The 14,902-nt window shown below is 38.9% G+C and overlaps 1 protein-coding gene across 1 annotated transcript in view; it reads left to right on the forward strand.

Moving 5' to 3' along the window:
• FRZB (frizzled related protein) overlaps positions 1–14,161 on the forward strand; it is a 40,608-nt gene extending 26,447 nt beyond the window's left edge. Inside the window, exons 3-6 of the mRNA XM_007935069.2 lie at positions 3,210–3,275; positions 8,877–9,081; positions 9,457–9,520; positions 14,045–14,161. Of these exons, the coding sequence (XP_007933260.1) occupies positions 3,210–3,275; positions 8,877–9,081; positions 9,457–9,520; positions 14,045–14,161 (452 nt within the window). The remainder of the gene's footprint in view (positions 1–3,209; positions 3,276–8,876; positions 9,082–9,456; positions 9,521–14,044) is intronic.
• The last annotated feature ends 741 nt before the right edge of the window (positions 14,162–14,902 follow it).

Genomic DNA, 14,902 nt, shown 5'->3' on the forward strand with positions numbered 1-14,902 from the left:
AGTTGGGGTTTAGTCCAAATCTGCATCCTTTCCTTCAAGGCTCAGGGGTCCAAGATTATCTTCTGTGTCTGTGTCAATTGGTTTCCCTTTTCTTTGTTGAAGAGGGTCTGTGCAATCCTTCTGCCTAGTCCGCCATCTTGCCCCGCCTCCTCCATTCTCACTTTTAAGAAACATCTGGATGCAGTGATTTTTTTTGTGCTTTTGACCCCATGTACAACAGAACGAAACACTGTCCAGTCCTAGGCCATCCCTGTGTTTGTTGTGGATTGTAGTGTTGTGATTCATTGAGCTTTCATTGGCTGGTTTTTTGGAGGTAGGTCTTCAGCCCTTTCTTCCTCCTCTGGACACTTCACTGAAACCTGTTCAGCATCCTGACAACACACAAGCTTCCAGGATGGTGGCTGCACATGGAGTGCATTTGCTAGGAATCAAAGCTGGGTCTCTTGCATGGAAGGCAAGGATTCTACCACTGAGTCACTAATGCCCACTCCCACTCCCACTCCCACTCCCACTTCCACTCCCACTCCCACTTCCCCATCTCCACACTGATCTTACACACTGTTTATTGGGTTGAGAACTTTGCTCCACAGAAATCATGTGTTAAAAATTACCTGTAGAACAGGAAAAGTGTGGTGCTCACTGTTGCAAAATTCTCATTTCTCTCGGGTGAGAAGGAACTCTGCTGGTAAAGTGGTTAAGATATTCTGCTGTTAACCAAAAATTTGGTGGTTCAAACCCATCAGCTACTTCATGGGAGCAAGATGAGGCAGTCTGTTTCTGTAAAAATTTACAGCCTTGGAAACCCTAAAGAGCAGTACTACTGTATCCTAAAGGGTCACTATGAGTCAGAACTGACTCGAGGGCAAGGAGCTTTTAGTTTTCAGGGGTGAGAACTATTAGGAAAACAAAGCTGCTGCTTAGTGGACAGCTGCCTATCCCCAGCGGAGATGCTTATCTTTAATATTTAGAGCTGACAATAAGTATCTAAGTCTCCATAGAACTGCTACTCCATGATATGTAATGTACAAAGTCAGATGCATGTAAATTTTATTTTGATTAGAAAACACAACATCAAATTGCTAATAAAAGCTCCTGTCTTTTATTGGTCTCCACACTAGCATAAAACTTATTTTAAACAAAACTTTTCTGTTGGCTTTCTTTCTCTGATTCATGTATTCTTTTTCTGTTTCAAAATAGAAGAAATCCATACCATTTCATTTTTAATAAAGCTTTTGCAGGGGTATTAAAGAAGTGTTTGTATACAATAAAATGCTTTATAAAGTAACTGTGTATTTTATAGTTTAATAATGATTACTAATAATTACCATTTACCATGGTTATTACATATATTTCTTAGCTAAGTTACCTTGCCAGTGCAACCTTTCTATCAAAGATATAATAATCCTTTCTCTAAGATGTTAAATGATCTATAAACCAAAAAACCAAACTCATTGCCATAGAGTCAGATCCGATTCATAGCGACCCTTCCTTGGGTTTCCGAGGCAGTATCACTACGGAAGTAGATTGCCCAAACTTCCTTTCAGGATAATTAGAACTTGTATTGCATATGCTTGTATTACATAGAAGATGTTTTCTGGTTATCACTCCTCAAATATTTGAAAAAACATGGAATTTCTCTTTTCAATATATATATATATATATATATATATATATATAGTAATTTCCTCCAAATAAGCATAAAAATATCATTGACTTAAATAGTAGGTATTTTACCTGTAAAAAGGGCTTGAAACCCCTCTTCTGAAGACCTTCATTAAGTTTACTGGATTTCAAGTCAGAGAAAATTGTGTTGAATTCCTTGAATTATCCATTACTATTTTAGGTAGGCCATTTAGCCCCTCTGAGACTCTTCAGTAAACCAGAGCTGGTAATAACACCTGCTTATCTGATTGAGTTGCTTTCAGATCCATTAGCTCATAATTAGAGGAGCACTGTGAGATCTGTAATATATATAAAGTTTAGGTGACACTCTCCAGGAGTAAACTAGTTACCTGAGCATACGCAGAAAATTGCCTCTAAGTAGTCATTGATTTTACTCCCAGATGAACTAAGCATGCCCAGGATTCAGGGGTCATTCTCTCATGTATGGTGGTTGTCTTGTTATCTAGTACTGCTGGAACAGAAATACCCCAGGTAAGTGGCTTTAACAAACAGAAAGTTATTTTCTCAGTCAGGAGGCTAGAAGTCCTAATTCAAGGTGTTAGTGCTCATGGAACGTTTTCTCTCTCTGTTGGCTCTGGAGGAAAATCTTTGTCTCTTTGGAGCTTCTTCCTTGGCAATTTTCACGTGGCTCAGCATCTACCTTTTCCCCATTTCTGCCTGCTTATTTGAGCTTAATCTGCTCTTTTATATTTCAAAAGAGAGTAAGACACATTCTACACTAATAACCAAACCAAACCCACTGCCGTTGACTTGATTCTGACTCAAGGGACCCCATAGGACAGAGTAGGACTACTCCAAAGTGTTTACAAGGCTATAAATCTTTATGGAAGCAGACTGCCTCATCCTTCTCCCACGGAGCAGCTGGTGGGTTCAAACCACTGACTTTGGGCTAGCAACCTAGTGCTTTAGCCACTAAGCCACCAGAACTCCTTCCCTACATTAATACTGCCTCATAAACATAACAAAGAAAACTGCCGCCTAAATGGAATTATAACCACAGGTATAAATCCAAACTCCAAACTCACTGCCATCATGTTGGATCCTCCTTGGGTTTCTGAGGTGGTATCACTACAGAACTAGATCATCTAATCTTCCTTCTGAGGAGTGGCTGGTAGGTTTGAACTGCCAGCCTTCTGGTTCACAGCCAAATGCCTTAGGCACTATGCCACCAGAGGTCCCAACCACAGGTATAGGGGTTAGGATTTACAACACATAGGTTTAGGAGGCACAATTCAATCCACAGCACTGATGAACAGTATTTCCTCAGGATTTGGGTGTTTTTTGGGGGGGGTTGTTTTTTATTATGATATTGAATAAGAGGCTGTTTCAAACCAAACCCATCATCGTTGAATTGATTTTGACTCAGCGATCCTCTATGTAGTTTCAGGAGAAAGAAAATAGACACATAGAATTGCTAAGAACCTACTCACTGTCAAATTCAGGTCTAGTCTTACCAAAAAATGTGAATAAACAAAAGAAAGCTAACATTGAAGTTTTGCTCATACCTAAAATACTGTATTTTTCAGAACGCTGCAAATGTAAGCCTATTAGAGCTACACAGAAGACCTATTTCCGGAACAATTACAACTATGGTAAGGATATCGTCATGGCAAGCCTAGCATCTGCTGTGTTAAGAAGGGTGTGTATGTTTGTGTGTATGTATAGATGAGTAGAGCAGTTTAAGAACACGGCTTAAAAACAAACCCACACAACTTTTAAGAGCATCATCCCCCATTCCCAAATAACTAAAATGTTTCATATGGACAAAAGTCTTAACAAATGTCTGATTTCAAAGCTTATTAAACCAGTTGCCATCAAGTCTGTTCTGACTTATGACGCTCTCATGTCTATCAAAATAGAACCGTGCTCCATAGGTTTTTTTTTTTTTTAAATGAACACTTTTTTTTGGTCAGTATATTTAACATTGACATAGTCTAACATCTAATGTGGGATCCATGTTAAAATTTTAAAAATTATTGTCATGTCCTTCATAGCCAGTCCTCTTTCCCAAAATCCTGTGTTACACTTGGTTATCATGTCTCTCTAATTGTTAACCTAGAACAGACCTTTAGCCTTTGTCTTTCATGACCTTGTCATTTTTGAAGAAGACAGGCCAGTTTTATAAACTGTGTTTTGATTTGAGTTTGTCTATGTCCTTTTTAGACTGATTTTGGTTTAGACTAAAGTCACACCATTTTTGGTGAGGATGCTTGTGGTTGGTAATGTTGTCTTGGAGCACTTGGTTAAGGGTCACTTGGGTCTACCCATTTTCTTCTCTATAAAGCTTCATTTTCCCTGTAAAGGGTGTAACTGACCTGAGGACTTGGGACCACAGTCTCAGAGAACATCTAGATCAATTGGCGTAACATAGTCTACAAAGACAATGTTCTACATCTTACTTGCGTGAGTAGCGACTGGGCTTATGAGCAGCCATCTAAGATGCAGCTCCTCGTCTAGAGCAAAGAAGAGTGAAAACACTCAAAGATCCAAGGAAACAACTAGTTCAAAGGACTGATTGGCCATGAGAACCATAGCCTCCACTATCCTGAGACCAGAAGAACTAGGTGGTGCTCAGCTACCACTACCAACTGTTCTGATCAGGATCACAATAGAAGGTCCCGGACAGGGACGGAGAAAAGAATGTAGAACAAAATTCAAATTCATGAAAAAAACCAGACTTACTGGTCTGATAGACACTGATGTAATCCCTGAGACTGTGGCACTCAGACACCCTTCGAGTCTGTCACTGAACCCACCCCAGAGGATCAACTTTCAGCCAAACAACAGATAGGCCCATAAAGTGATTAATAACACCAATGAGTTACTTGAGTAACCTCAGTACCTCAGAACAATCGACCATCTGAGACCAAAAGGCTAGTACTTGCCCCAAAACAAAAGCTCAGAAGTCAGGAAGGGGCAGGAAAGAAGGATGAATGGAAATGGGGAACCAGGGATCAAGTGGAAAGAGTGCTGGTACACTGAGGGGATTGCAACCAATGTCATGAAACAAAATATGTACAAATTTGGATGGAAAACGAATTTCCTCTGTAAACTTTAACTCAGGGTACAATTAATAATTGCAATAGTGGCTTCTTCAGAGATGCGGGGAAAGGAGCTCACAGGGTTTTCAGTGGGTGATTTTTGGAAGTAGATTACCAGGTCTTTGAGGTGTCTCTGGGTCAATTTGCACCTCACACATTTTGAGTGAGTTAACTGTTTGCACCACCCAGAAAATTTAAAGTGTCTTACCAAAACCAAACCCACTGTCATGGAATCCATTCAGACTGATGACACCCGCCCCCCATTGGGTTTCCAAGGCTGTAAATCTTAGCAGAAGTAGATTTCCTTACCTTTCTGCTACGGAGCAATTGGTGGGTTTGAACCACTCACCTTCTGGTTAGCAGCCAAATGCCTTACCCACTGCACCACTGGAGCACCTTAATATCAATAGAATCATCCAATTAAGTACACAGAGATGAATTTCAAAAGAGGTGGGGCTCTATCTGGAGGCTGAAGAGAATCTGAGCTCAAGAGTTTGGTGTTTCAGGGTGTGGTTTAAGTTCAGCTACATTGAGGTGAACTGAAGAGCACTGTGATGCATAAAGAATGGTTAGATGAACAAAACTTTATTTCTTCTGTCAATATATCCCATGGAAAATATTGATGGAGTTAGAAAGTTGCTCGCATTCAGTTAAGGAAATATTTTATTAGCTAAGAGTAGAAATGCAACCTTCTGATAAACTAAATAATAATTGAATAGCTACCAATCCAAGTCTAGCTGCCAAACTCAACTATAGGAGGAAAAACCCCGCTGACTCTGTACCAAGCAATATGCTAGGTGGTTTCCATATGTGATCTTATGGAATATTCTCAACTGTCCCATGAAATGTATTATTATCTGGACCTTAACAATGATTATTGAGGAAAAGTTGTCCTTCCTTAATGTACTTTTGGTCATTGGTGGCTTCTGAGTCATAAATGTCAATTACTGTCATATTTAGAAGGGTCAATTACTACAGTTTCTAATTAATAAGTAAGGAAAAATCAATATTTCCTGTATTCCATAGGCATTTTATTGTGATTTTTTTCTGGTATCTGAGATTAATAAAGGTCATATTACTACTTGTGTAGAAGATTCTTAATGCTGAGCCAGTGAATAAACATGGAAGTTATATTTTAAAGTAAACTTTTTACTAATATGAATTTATTAAATTGATGTGCCTTCATTTAGAGAATGTTGGACATATAGAGATTTATTTCGACCTAGTAATCTGTTACTATGTATTAAAACATATAAAGTAGAAAATTCTCAATGTAATTAAATTTCTTTTAGAATGAATTTAAAAATGCACCAAGTTTTCCTTCAATGGAATAAATTTTTTTGTGTGTGCTTACTATTTATCTTAAAAGCAGTCTACTTTCTCTTAGCCAATGATGGATGGAGTTTCCAAGACTGAAAGGTTATGTTTACACAAGAATCCAAATATCTAGCTGCTTATCTGAGGAGCTATTCCTTCACAAGTTGATGTGAAAAGCTTCAAGGCTCTTAATTTTTAGGAATTTCATTTTCTAAGATTGAAAAATGCTATATGAAGTTTAAGTATAGTTATACTAGAAATAAAAGCACAAATGTGAAGAAAATTAAATCAGGGAAATATGGTTGAGTTGGTATTTATTGTATGTGTCTTTATGTATTATTAATGTTTATTTTATCCCAATTTCCTTAGTACTGCAATGGTTGGTGCTGATATTTATGGCAAAAGTTAAAAGACTGGTGCCTACAAGTCAAGTAAAGGGAAGATGTTAAAGTAGCTAAGTGAACATTATAAAATAATTTGGGGTACAGATCAAAGAAAAGGGAAAGGAGCAGATTATTTTTTCGTAGCCAAAGGATAACTGTTTCCTAGTTTAAGGATTTCAATTTGTCTGGGTCTTTCAGCTTGTTTGGGGAAGACAAGGCACTCAAATGACTCATTAGAAGAAGAAAATCTGAAAAGAAAATAAATTTTTACTTTCAAAATATGTTCATTTTTATATCTCATCATTTCTCTGCTCATGTCTATCAAGAAATTAAAGTAGGGAGGGGGCAGTAATTGATAATTCAGACATACACACACACACACACACACACACGGAAGCAAAAACAAACAACATTCATCTGCTTCATTCAGATCAATTCAGTCAGAAACTCTTGAGCTTTAGCAAAATTACTTGAATAATAAAATAGGTCTTGTAGAGAGGTATTTATTTTGGAGTGGTTACATGCGTTAAAAATTTCTAATGAAAATAGGAGGCACACTGGGTAAATAAATCATTAGTTTGAGAACATTACACAGTTCCCTAATCTCTAGTATTCCATGAATGCTATGAAGCTCATTCACTTAAGCCAGGACTCAAAAAAAAAAAAAAAAAAAGTGTGCTAGCTAGGGCTGTGAATTTATCATCTGATTCCCCCAAATAGTATTTCAAAAAGAGCCATCTTATTTTTTGATGAAAATACAGAATAGAATAAGAACACTAATAGAGCTGAACTACAAATATCACTAAACTGGATAGCTTGCTACAAGTTCTCAGGCTAATAAATTCTCTGAACCAAAAATAATGTTTGGTGCTGAATTTTTTTTTTTTTTAATTTATCATGGTTTGGATAAAATTTCCAGAGCAAATTAGTTTCTCATTCAACAATTTATACATATACTGTTTTCTGACATGAGTTGTAATCACCTCAATGTAACAGTGGTGTGAAAGTTTTTAGAATTGATTAGTAACTTAATCTCCCTCATTTGTTGGGATATTACTGAGTCAATTTCTGACGAATTTGGGGAATTGACAGGAGAATGTTTATTAACTGGCTGTATATTTTCGTTGATGACTTTTTCCTTTGTAGTCCCAAACCCCTAACATATGTGGAAAAGGACTCAGATGAAGTTGTTTGCAGATAAGTGCCTAAGAAACTTTCAAAAAGTGGATTCTTTTGGATAACCTTCATAGATATTGAACTAGAGCAGTAAGCATACCTCGGCAAAAGCAACTGCCTTCTCACTAATTGACAGTTTTACTTACTCCCCAAAAACAAACAAACAAACAATTCACTGCCATGGAGTCGATGCCACTCATAGTGAAGCCTCCTTGGATTTCTGAGGCGGTATCTCTATGGAAGTAGATTGCCCAGTCTTTTTGAAATCCTCCTTTCTTTAAATTAAAACAGACAAAAAACCTCCTTTACCTGAAGTAAGACTCTAAAAAGTTTGGCTCTTTCCAAAGGAAAGTACTTCACAAAAGACAGAACTGTATTGTTTAAATTCTGAGTCAAATACTTGGGCTTTGTAGCTGGATTGATTTCTTTTTTTAAGGTAGTTTGTCTTAGATCAAGAAGTTAGCCGAATCCTGTGAGATATGGGCCCCACGATCACCACTGAGAGAGGTTGATTAATGGGAATAGATATTTTAGAGCATAGTCAATAGTGGGTGTGTGGAAGGAGTGTTGGCATGTCTGACTTCAAAGGAGATGAAAGAAACAAAGTCTAGTGGTGACCATTTTTATTCAGAAATAAAACATGAAAAGTAATCTAAACTGAAACAGAGGAGCAATGTAGCTGATGTCTGAACAATGAGCAAAGATCAGGAATGTGAAAAGACCACAAAATCAATTTGAGAACACTATAAGACAGGACAACTTTATAACACTGATGAGTCCTTCCTGTCCCAACTCTTTAGAAAATATATTCATAGACCTGATAAAATCATGCTGGCAAGAAAACAAAGCATATTTGAGTACTAAGTCTTGACCTATGGTGAAGTTAACATAATTTAAATTCCTGGAGACAACAATTGGAATTGAAGGAAAATTATATCAGAATATTCACCTAACTTTTGATTATTTAAGTTTATTTCTCACAATGAGACACATGCCCACACATGCACATATACATACGAACATGCACCCCATTGGAAGGGAATGGAGCTGAGCATTAAGGGGGCAGGTATGTTATCTAGTCTAAGGCAAAAATATCTAGATGACTTTTCCCCTCCATTCACTGAACATCAAGAGAATAGCATTGGCAAGAAAGAAGCCTACTTGTCTTTCGTTTTCAGTGGGAGCACCCACCTATTGGGTATCATAGTAGCATATCAGCTTTATTGTCTTATTGAATATCGTATTAGCATATCACCTTTATTGTCTTTTATCTCAGTGATTCGGGCAAAAGTCAAAGAGGTAAAGACTAAGTGCCATGATGTGACTGCAGTAGTTGAAGTGAAGGAGATCTTGAAGGCTTCTCTGGTAAACATTCCAAAGGACACTGTGAACCTTTATACTAGCTCTGGCTGCCTGTGCCCTCCTCTTAATGTTAACGAGGAATATATCATCATGGGCTATGAAGATGAAGAACGCTCCAGGTAATTCACTCCTTGAGGAGTCAGAAAAACTTCTTTGCCTGTCCCACCCTGATTGCATTTCTCTCTAGGGATCTCATCCTTGAGATCTGTGTACCTTCTAGGGGATCATAGATGGGTTTTCACTGAGTCCCACAATTCTATAATATCGGATACAAAAGTGTATGTATGCATCTTCCCCCTCACCCTGGAGAGAGGATCCGTAAGTTGTATTTGATTCTTGAAATTGTCCTTTTACTCCTCAAATGTAAGAATTCCTGTTCTAAATCTTTGCTGTCCCAGTCTAGACTAGACAGATAAGTTTTGGCACTGATTTCTCATATTTATCATCGATATATTTTAATATCTTAAAAATGATTGCTTCTTTACAATATACAGATTACTTTTGGTGGAAGGTTCTATAGCTGAGAAATGGAAAGATCGACTTGGTAAAAAAGTGAAGGTAAGCCTATGTTTTTATCCCAAGAAAGACCCACACACAAGGTAGAAAACCAGCCATTTGTCATTTAAGCCAGATTGTTGTCCTCAACTATGTGGGAAATGCTAAAATGTGAGATAAACATATCTAAAACTCTAAGGACTGTTTGTCTTTTAAGGAACAAATTCCTCAGCATGTGTATCAGACACCTAACTGCAGTTGTTACAGGCTTGCTATGAGAAGTCTAGAAGTAGTCAGTCCAGTGCTGGTAAGGTGGCTCCGCGTTGCCTGTTGGGACTGCCGGCTCCTGCTAGCGTCCCACTCTGCTGTTCTTCAGGGTATTTCTCCCACGCTCACGCTCACCTGGAGGCCACAAGATGGCTGCTCATCTCCAGCAACATGTCTCCATTTCAGGTGGAAAGAAAAGGGAGGAAAAAAGGGTTCCTGGGAATCCCATTCAGTAACTTTTGCTTATATTTTGTTGGTCAGGACTGGATCTCATCTTTATCCCTAACTGCTAGAAAGGCTGGGAAATACAAGTTTTTAACTGGGCATGTTGCTTCCCTGAATAAAATTTTGTTTCTGTGAGCCAAAGAAAACAATCAGTTGCCTCGGTGTCTGTTCTGACTCCTATCGACCTCATACGTGTCAGAGCAGAACTGGGCTCCACAGGGTTTTCATTGGCTGATTTTTCAGAAGTGGGTTGCCAGGCCCTTTTTCCAAGTGCATTTGGGTGGACTTGAACTTCCAGCCTTTCCAGTTAGCAGCTGAGCATGTTAACGGTTTGTACCACTGAAGGACTCCGTGAGTCAAAGAAGGAGAGAGTAAGTCATGGGTGGGAAACTGCCAATGTCTGTCCTGTACATAGACATCAATTTCTATGTATAAAGTACAGCTGCATTTACCTGTATATAAGACATTGGACCAGATTGGACCTTTACAGCAGTAATGTAGCTTTATTTCTAAGCCAATGGTGCTTAGTTCTGGAGATGATACTTTAAAAAAAATCACGTGGTAGACTAGTATGTTGTTGTTATGTGCCATCGAGTCAGCCCCGACTCATAGCGACCCCTCCTTGGGTTTCTGCCCAACCTTCCTTCCGAGGATTGGCTGGTGGGTTTGAACCGCCAGCCTTCTGGTTAGCAGTCAAGTGCTTTAGCCACTATGCTACCAGAGCTCCTGGTAGACTAGTATAGAAGGTTTTATTTTTTCCTACTGCCTTAAGTAAATCTGTTTCAAAGAATGTGAGGGAGTCTATAGAGGGACAGAGAATCTGAAAGGATACATGTGAGGGGGAGTGGGATTTGTACCAAACATAATACATCCTCTTCCTTCTGTGAACTTGAAGGCTTGGGAAACATGAAACACCCCTGGGCAGTTGATCTTACACATCTGGCACTGGACACAACAGACACATATGGGTTGAAGTGACCTAAAGAAATGGAGAGGGAGTTATTTTTCATGGAGAAACCATCCTCCAGCAAGTGCTTAAACCCACACCCTGAGTATTTTTGTCAAAAGTGAGATGTATTTCAAGTTCACACTTCTGGGAGTTCTTTATTTGTATCTCTCTCCAATTAGTTTGGTGTTTGGTGAAGAAAAACATGGCGCCTTTTTAGTATGTTGGAATCTTTCACTGTCCTTTTGATTCAGTTTTCTGCCTGCTAATGTAGAACAGGAATTTGTCCTAAATCCCCGTACCAGTTGCAAGAGCTCTCAAGATCCCTGCTGCAAAGCATCTTGTGGCTCCTCTTTTGGTACCAAAACAATATTATCACCTAAAGACCCTAGGACACATGACTCATGTGTCCTGTTTCTTAGTGAGGGTAGCACATTTCCATTGCTTTCTACAAGGAATTTACAAAAGTTAACATTGTGAGATCATTGATTTTATGTCTGGGTTTAACCATGCTAAAGGGGCTGGCTTACTGCAGTCTGTGGCCTGGGATGGGGGTGGGGGGGCAGCTCCGGCTCCATACACCATGCAACAAAGGGAAGAAATGAACTAATAATGTAAACAGTTTTTATTTCATATCTAGATTTGTTGTTGTTAGGTGCCGTCGAGTTGGCTTCTATTCACAGCGACCCTCTGTACAACAGAACAAAACACTGCCTGGTCCTGTGCCAGCCTCACAATCCTTGCTATACCTGAGCCTGTCATTGCAGCCGCTGTGTCAATCTGTCTTGTTGAGGGCCTTCCCTTACATACTCAGGGCTAAAGGGCTTAGGTGTAATAGTCTCTTTTGGCTGTAAGATTGAGATCCGTTCCTGTAATGTTCCACTCAACTTGAGGATATAAGAAAGAGTTTTATGGAGACTATTAGTTTTTTTATTTTTTAAAGTAAGTATTGTCCTTTTTAAGGTGCTCTGGTGGTGTAGTGGTTAAGGCATTTGGATGCTAACCAAAAATTTACCTACCAGCCACTCCACAGACAAAAGATGAGGCAATCTGCTTCTGTAAAGATTTACAGCATTATAAACCCAATGGGGGTATGAGTCAGAATCAACTTGATGGCAGTAAGTCTGGTTTAGTTTTTTTTGTTGGGTGGGGTAGGTAGATTATTCAAGTAAAACTATTTGGGCTGCCATGGGGAGGTGATAATCACAACTGTGTAACCTTTTTCTATATGGAAAACAATAAATTTTTGAATTGCAGAGCAAAGTGTGCTAAATGAAGAAAGAATGGATACTTTCAGTAATAGAAAAATCCTCACAATAGCTAATATTTCTTATGTGCTAAGCACTTTATGGGAGCTCTGGTGGCACAGTGCCTAAGGCACTTGACTGCTAACCAGAAGGCTGGCAGTTCAAATGCACCAGCCACTCCTCTGAAGGAAGATTGGGCAATCTACTTCCATAGTGATTGTTGTTGTTGGTTGTTGTTATGTGCCATTGAGTCGGACCCAACTCATAGCGACCCCTCCTTGAGTTTCTGAAGTGGTATCACTAGGGAAGTAAATTGCCCAACCTTCCTTCTAAAGAGTGGCTGGTGGGTTTGAACCACCAGCCTTCTGGTTAGCAGTTAAGTGCCTTAGGCACTACCCTACCAGAGTAGTGATACTGCTTTGGAAACCCAAGGAGGGGGTCACTATGAGTCAGGTCTAACACAACGGCAGTGAGTTTGGCTTTTTTTTTGGAAGCACTTTATAAGGAGGTCTGGTGGTGCAGTGCCTAAGACATTTGACTGCTAACAAGAAGATTGGTGGTTCAAATCCACCAGCTGCTCTGAGGAAGAAAGATGGGGCAATCTACTTCTGTAAAAATTTACTACCTTGAAAATCCAATAAGAGTCACTTTGAGTTGGAATTGACTTGATGGTAGGTTTTTTTTTTTCTTTTTTAAAGCACTTCACACATTTTCATCAGCTAATCTTCAGAAAGTCTAATAAGGAGATTCTTTTATTAATTTCATTGTTACAAAGGATGGAAACGAGGACTTGTGAGTTCAAGAAACTCACAGTGACAGGTGAAGCTAGGATTTTAAACTCGGGCCATTTGATGTTCATTCCTGGCTATGTGAAGTGTGATTCTTGGACAAACAACATCAACATCACATGGGAGCTTGCTAGAAATGAAAATCTTGGGCCCCATCCCAAAACTATTGAATCAGAATTTGCATTTTAACAAAATCCTTAGGTGATTTCTGTGTCCAGTGGAGTTTGAGAAGTACTACTGTAGTCCTATGCTCTTACTCACTACCTATACTACCTGGCTGCTAACCAGAAGGCTGGCGGTTCAAACCCACCAGCCACTCCTTGGAAGGAAGGTTGGGCAATCTACTTCCATAGTGATACTCTTTCGGAAATCCAAGGAGGTGTTGCTATGAGTTGGGTCCGACTCAATAGCAAACAACAACAACAACAACAACAACAACACTACCCACAATATAATTTTCTTTTATTTTTTATATTGCCTGTAAACAGTATTAACATTATTAATATGAAATATTAGTAAATTAGATCATGGCTGTCAATCAATGGTAATGCCTTCTTTGTAAAGTTTGAATTGAGGACAGGACCTTGTCTGGTTTGTCTGTTGTATTTGGGAGATGTTACACAGAAATATTTTCAACAGACCCCCAATACCCTTAAAATCTCCATTTTTTATCAAACTGCTCAATTCACATGGGTTTTGAAAGACTATGTTCTTATCTTATGTGTCATGAAAGAGAAAGGTGAAGAACAGCCCTTCCTTTGAATTCTCTGAGTAAGTCTATTTGCTGAGCATTTTTTGAAGACTAGGGTCATGTAATCTCAAGGCAACCTCATAGATAGTAGTAGGTACTTGTATGCCCACTTATAGATGATGAAATTTTATGAAAGCATCACTGAACTGTATTATGGATGGGTTTGTGCTTTTTAATGTTAGAAAATTATGTTCACCTGATACAGATGTAATTGTTGCCTTAGGCTACGGGTTTTAATATTTGGAATAGTAGTAAAATGCTTTAGCAATCTGACTTTGCAGTCGTATTCAGTTATTACAATATATAGAAATGACGACCCTGGTGATATGTGCACGTGAACATTTTCTGTTTTAAATTTCACAGCGTTGGGATGTGAAGCTCCGTCATCTGGGACCAAGTAAAAGTGATTCTAGCCATAGTGATTCCACTCAGAGCCAGAAGTCTGGCAGGAACTCTAACCCACGGCAGGCACGCAACTAAATTCTGAAATGGAAATAAGTATGATCAGTGGACTTTCTATTAAGACTTGCATTGCTGGACTAGCAAAGGAAAATTGCACTATTGCACGTCGTATTCTATTGTTTACTACAAAAATCATGTGGTAACTTATTCTACTTCTATTTCCTCTTTTGTTTTCTGCTTTTCTCTCCCCAAGCCCTCTTTTTGTGTGGTCTGGCTACAGATCCTTACATAATTATGGATTTTCTATTTCACTAATCATGGGACAACTGCTCTTTTGCAATAATAGTAATAATAAATTAAACATCCTAATACCAGGGCCTCTTTGCTGCTGTTCCCTGATGTTAATTTCCTGTTCTGCACCCAGATTGGGAGGGCGGTATTGGATGCAGAGAGAGGTTTCTGGTAAGCACAGAACACTAGATACGCTGTAAAACACACTCTGCTGATCTGATTACAGCTTCATTTCCCTGTGCCTTTAGGCATTCTCCTCCTGCTTAGGATGTTTTAAATGTTTATAAAGGTACAATGGCAGTTTGCAATCAGATGCCACAGAGGCAGGGCAATCAAGCACCAGGAAGCATTTATGAAGAAATGACACACAAGATGATTTATTTGCAAGATTGGCAGGAAACAAAATAAACAGTGTTAGGACCTGGGGGACAAGCATTTTGCCTAATTGAGAAGCACAACTGACATCAGTAGCTGTTGGAACTTTAACGGTAGCTTTTTTTTTTTTTTTTGCCACATGTTTGCTTTGTT

This window comes from Orycteropus afer, unplaced genomic scaffold, assembly GCF_000298275.1.
Source record: "Orycteropus afer afer isolate SDZICR_OR568_19922 unplaced genomic scaffold, OryAfe1.0 scaffold00001, whole genome shotgun sequence".
Classification (NCBI taxonomy): domain Eukaryota; kingdom Metazoa; phylum Chordata; class Mammalia; order Tubulidentata; family Orycteropodidae; genus Orycteropus; species Orycteropus afer.